Source organism: Palaemon carinicauda, chromosome 43, assembly GCF_036898095.1.
Source record: "Palaemon carinicauda isolate YSFRI2023 chromosome 43, ASM3689809v2, whole genome shotgun sequence".
Taxonomy (NCBI): Eukaryota; Metazoa; Arthropoda; class Malacostraca; order Decapoda; family Palaemonidae; genus Palaemon; species Palaemon carinicauda.
The window spans coordinates 23,939,941-23,946,339 of NC_090767.1; the positions used below are offsets into that span (position 1 = coordinate 23,939,941).

General features: G+C 37.4%; 1 protein-coding gene across 1 annotated transcript in view; it reads right to left on the minus strand.

The window, feature by feature from the left end:
* LOC137633752 (serine-rich adhesin for platelets-like) overlaps positions 1-1,896 on the minus strand; it is a 2,337-nt gene extending 441 nt beyond the window's left edge. Inside the window, exons 1-2 of the mRNA XM_068365998.1 lie at positions 1,727-1,896; positions 335-1,005 (exon numbers count right to left, since the gene is read on the minus strand). Of these exons, the coding sequence (XP_068222099.1) occupies positions 335-1,005; positions 1,727-1,896 (841 nt within the window). The remainder of the gene's footprint in view (positions 1-334; positions 1,006-1,726) is intronic.
* Between the last annotated feature and the right edge of the window lie 4,503 nt (positions 1,897-6,399).

Here is a 6,399-nt window from a genome sequence, read left to right on the forward strand (position 1 = left end):
GTCATAGAGGTTTCAAGAAAGTAGGCAACCACAGACTTGAAAAGTAATTCCTTTGGTCAAAATGAAGAGAAATATAATTGGTTTGTTCCTCTGATTGTGTAGAGAAAGTCTCCTCAAGAAGAGAGAGAGAGAGAGAGAGAGAGAGAGAGAGAGAGAGACTAATTCGGAAGATTAATTCAACTGTACTGATAAAATATAGTATTGGTAGGGGTACTGGTATCAGTACCAGGACTAGTACTAGTACTGGTACTAGTAATAGTACTTGTACTGGTACTAGTAATAGTACTTGTACTGGTACTAGTAATAGTACTTGTACTGGTACTAGTAATAGTACTTGTACTGGTACTAGTAATAGTACTTGTACTGGTACTAGTAATAGTACTTGTACAAGTAATAGTACTTGTACTAGAAATAGTACTTGTACTAGTAATAGTACTTGTACTGGTAATAGTACTTGTACTAGTAATAGTACTTGTACTAGCACTTGTACTGGTACTAGTAATAGTGCTTGTACTGATACTAGTAATAGTACTTGTACTGGTACTAGTAATAGTACTAGTAATAGTGCTTGTACTGGTACTAGTAATAGTACTTGTACTGGTACTAGTAATAGTACTTGTACTGGTACTAGTAATAGTACTTGTACTAGTAATAGTACTTGAACAAGTAATAGTACTTTTACTTGTACTGGTACTAGTAATAGTACTTGTACTGGTACTAGTAATAGTACTTGAACAAGTAATATTAGTTTTACTTGTACTGGTACTAGTAATAGTACTTGAACAAGTAATAGTACTTTTACTTGTACTGGTAGGCCTACTAGTAATAGTACTTGTACTGGTACTAGTAATAGTACTTGAACAAGTAATAGTACTTTTACTTGTACTGGTACTAATAATAGTACTTGTACTGGTACTAGTGCTGGTACTGGTACCATTACAAGTACTAGTACCAGCACAAGTACTTTTACTAATAGTAGTACTAGTACTGGTACTAATACTAGTACTGTACCAGTACCAGTACTGGTACTAATACTAGTACTGGTATCAGTACCAGTACCAGTGCCACAAACAGTATTAGTACTAGGTAGTAATATTAGTACTAGGTACTAGTACTAGGTACTAGTACTAGTATTAGTACTAGTACTAGTACTGGTACTAATACTAGTACCCAGTACCAGTACCACAAACAGTATTAGTATTAGTACTAGTATTGGTACTAGTACTTGTATTAGTACTTGGTACTGGTACTAGTATTAGTACTTGGTACTAGTACTTGGTACTAGTATTAGTACTAGGTACTAGTAATAGTATTAGTACTAAGTACTAGTACTAGTACTAGGTAATAGTACTAATATTAGTACTAGGTACTAGTAGGCCTATTAGTACTGGTACTAGAACTCGTACCAGTACCTATAACAGTATTAGTATTAGTATTAGTACTAGGTACTAGGTACTAGTATTAGTACTAGCACTAGTACTAGTACGAGTACTAGCATTAGTACTAGGTACTAGTGTTAGTACTAGGTACTAGCTAGTACAAATACTATTACTAGTATTAGTACTAGGTACTAGTATTAGTATTAGTACTAGGTAGTATTAGTATTAATACTAGGTACTAGTTAGTACTAGGTACTAGTACTAGTATTAGTACTAGTACTAGGTACTAGCCAGTACTAGTACCTAGTACTAATACTAATACTAGTAACTAGTATTAATACTAGTACCTAGTACTAGTACTAGTATTAGTATTAGTACTAGTACTAGTATCTGTACTGGTATTGGTTCTAGTACTGTTAATGATACCATTACCAGTACTAGTACTAGTATTAGTACTGGCACTGGTACTGGAACTGATAGCCAACTGATACCAGTAGCCTACCAGTTCCAGTACCATTGCTAGTACTAGTATTATTATGAGTTTCCCCAGAAGTCCTTTGACCCAGAGTCTAACTGCAATACGAACTTCTGAGGGTAAAATGTCCTTCCGAGGGAATCCTCTGAGGTAGGAAACATCTAAAAGAAGAATCAAAGCTCCGGAGCCCTTTGAAGACATCCCCTGAAGACCAGAAGTGGGTCTCGTTTCTCTCTTTCCTAACGAGAGGAGGAGGAGGAAGAGATTAAGGGAATTCGACCTTCTTTCCTTACTCTTGAATCTAAAAAGAAGCAGTAGCAGTTTAAGTGATCCTTTCGATCAGTCTTTGGACAGTAAGAGCTTCAAAACCTTAATGATTCAATGCTCGTCACAGATAACGAGTTTATGTCTGCATTTTCAAAGAGGACAATTCCTTCCCGTTGAGGCCTTTGGACTCCACCATATTGTTTTGATTTGATTTTCCTTGAGCTGATAAGAGATAAGAGAGTGGGGGTATTTCAACCTCTGCTGGGACAGATTTAGAAATCCTCCTCATATCACCTCACTGAATACAATGCTTGACCTTTGACCTTTTCGATTTGAATGTCTTTCACATCATTCTTCCCCTTACCTTGATCACCTTTCTCCTCCCACTACAGAGAGAGAGAGAGAGAGAGAGAGAGAGAGAGAGAGAGAGAGAGAGAGAGAGAGAGAGAAAATGGCTAAATATCTACATAGATAAGCACACAGATTCCCCCCCCCTCCCCCTTTCCTAATACAATATAGCAGTTTTGGGCGATTTAAAGGTTTAAGGGTCACTCATGAGTGGCAGAGGCAAGGGACAGTAACAATTCCATAGTTAGAAGGATACTGCCCACATGATCAGCACTTAAGACCTTACTACACCCACGGTAGGACCAGGGAGGGTAGGCAATGGCTGTTGATGACTCGCCAGGCTTCCCAAACCCACTTAGCTTGAGCACATTATATATATATATATATATATATATATATATATATATATATATATATATATATATATATATATATATATATAATTGCCTTTCCAACAAGGGTTGTAGCTTGGCAATTAATAATAATAATAACATTCTATGATGAAGAAGTACTAAACTGTCTTTGTAATAGGAAATAAGCAGACTTGCAAAGCTTGCTTACCAGAATGCATGAAATATCACATGAGGTTATGCTCAAGATAAATAGAAGAAAGACAGGGATGATGAGAACGGAATCATCAATGGAAGATGAAATATCATTAGAAAGAGAAAGGATTAATAAGGTAAAATCATTTAAATATTTAGGAACTATGATCACTAATACAAGGAATTTCATGAAAGATTGAGAAAAGCAAATCAGACAATGGCTCGGTTAAATCAAATTTGGAAATCAAATTGCCTGAAATTATTACATGTAAAAATTAAACTATATATCAGTTTAGTGAGATCGGTGTTACTCTATGGACATGAGTCATGGTATGACAATGAAACAATCTCCAATAGATTTAGTAGATTCGAGAACAAAGTCCTCAGAAGGATATTGGGAGTTAAATGGCAGGACAGGATTAGAAATGAAACTATGAGAGAGATTACTCGAGTGCCATAAGTAGATGAGATCATAGTGAGGGGTAGATGGAGATGGTTTGTTCATGCTCTTCGCACTCCCCAAGAGAGATTAGTTCACCAGACATTTGATATGGTTCCACAAGGCACTAGAAGAGTTGGAAGACCCAAGCCTACATGGCTGAGGACTATGAAGCGTGAAGTAGATGAAGAATGATGAAATATTAATTTAAAAGCTCAAGACTACTGGCGAAATCTTACTGAGTCCCTTCGCGTCAATTGGCGTAGGAGGAGATGATGATGATGATGATTCTCTCTCTCTCTCTCTCTCTCTCTCTCTCTCTCTCTCTCTCTCTCTCTCTCTCTCTCTCTCTCTCTCTCTCTCTCTGTATATATAGGTATGCATTATATACATCTGTGTATCTATATTCCCATACATATCTATGTATAAATATATATTGTGCATATATGATATATAAAAAAATACCTAATATATATATATATATATATATATATATATATATATATATATATATATATATATATATATATATATATACATATATTATAAAATAAACTTATAAAAAGAATCGATAGAACTTTCTTTCTCACACTACCTTGAATTCTCACTTGTGTCTCTTGATGCAGAGAAGAATCTTACCTGAAATTAAAGGAAAAGATTTTGTATCAGAATAACATAAGTCATTAAATGACCTTCACTTAACTTAGCTTAAATGAGGTCAGGTCAGTAGAAACATTACTTAATATGAACATATTATTATTATTATTATTATTATTATTATTATTATTATTATTATTATTATTATTATTATTACAAGCTAAGCTACAACCCTAGTTAGAAAAGCAGGATGGCATAAGCCCAAGGGCTCCCATACGGAAACATATCCCAACGAGAAAAGAAAATAAGGAAATGCATAGTCTACAAGAAAAGTAATAAATAATTAAATAAAAATTAAAGTAACATTTAAAGGAGAGTAACATTCTAATAGATCTTTCATAAATAAATTATAAACAGACTTCATGTTATCGTGTTCAAACTACCTCTTGCCAAATGCCCTCCTGAACCCAAGTCCTGTGCATATAACTGCAAGATCGTATCAAAATATTTCAACATTTTCACATGCAAAAAACGGAAATGAAAACTGAAATTTATTTTCAACAAAATATCTACAATGCTTCATTAGAATCTCTTCTTTATTTAGGTGACTTCACAAGAACTACATTGATGTTAAAAAAATAAAGAACCAAGAATATTTAGAAACTCCTAAATTAATTGGTAAATGATAATTTTGAAGATTCCAATTCAATGAATCATAAAGTTTTCATTTATCCATTTTGTTCATGTTCAAAATCGATACAGTTACTGGTGAGAAAAACAGGCATGTTTATTCAGATTCTTTTTAGTGCGAGGGAAGAGCAAAGATACAAGCATAATACATACACAAAATGAACTATGTATGATCGTGTGACACACGGTTGGTACATGGTTCCCCCCTTAAAAAGAGACATACTGTACATGTTAAATAGGGCGCCCTGATCTAGAGAGGCAAACTGTAGGTGGGTCATCTGGCAGGAGAAAAGCAGGTTTTAGACGATCAATGGAGACCCAGTCTTCTTTGCCACTAATGTTAAGTAGGAATGCTTTCGGACTGCGTCGGATCACAAGGAAAGGGCCCGTGTAAGGGGGCGTTAGCGTTGGCTTGCTAGTGTCGTTGCGCAGAAAGAAAAGCGTTGCAGAGTGCAAGTCAGTCGGTATGTGATGCTTCGCTGGGGACTTGTAAGTCTGGCGGCATGGAGTAAATTTTCCCACGACGTGACGTATGCGCTGGAGATCGTCGGAGGAGGTTGTAGAAGGAAAAAATTCGGCAGGGACGACCAACGGGTCGCCATACACCACTTCAGCTGCTGAGACGTCGAGGGCGTCTTTAGGAGTGGTCCTTAGTCAACAGGAGGACCCAGGGAAGCTGAGTAAACTAGTTAGAATCCTTACAGCGGGACATCAAAGCTGCTTTGAGGGTGCGATGAAAACGTTCAACCATTCCATTGGCAGCAGGGTTGTAGGCCATTGCCTGATGTAGGGTGATGCATACACAATCACAAACACACGCACGCGAATACACAATCACACACACACGCACGTACATTCACAATCACACACACATATACAATCACACGTGCGCGCATACACAATCACACACACGCATACACAATCACACACACGCATACACAATCACATATACAAGCGCATACACAATCACACACACACGCACGCGAATACACAATCACACACACACACGCACGTACATTCACAATCACACACGCATATACAATCACACACGTGCGCGCATACACAATCACACACACGCATACACAATCACACATAAAAGCGCATACACAATCACAAACACACGCACGCGAATACACAATCACACACACACACGCACGTACATTCACAATCACACACGCATATACAATCACACACGTGCGCGCATACACAATCACACACACGCATACACAATCACACATACAAGCGCATACACAATCACACACACGCACATACACAATCACACACACAAGCACATACACAATCACACACATGCGCATACACAATCACACACATGCGCATACACAATCACACACACCCATGCATATGTATTCACAATCACGCACACAAGCATACACAATCACACACACCCACACACGCGCATACACAATCACACACACCCACACACGCGCATACACAATCACACACACAAGCACATACACTATCACACATGCGCATACACAATCACACATGCGCATACACAATCACACATGCGCATACACAATCACACACACCCAGGCACATGCATTCACAATCACACACACACAAGCATACACAATCACACACACCCACGCATGCGCATTCAAAATCGCACACACACGCGCATACACAATCACACACATG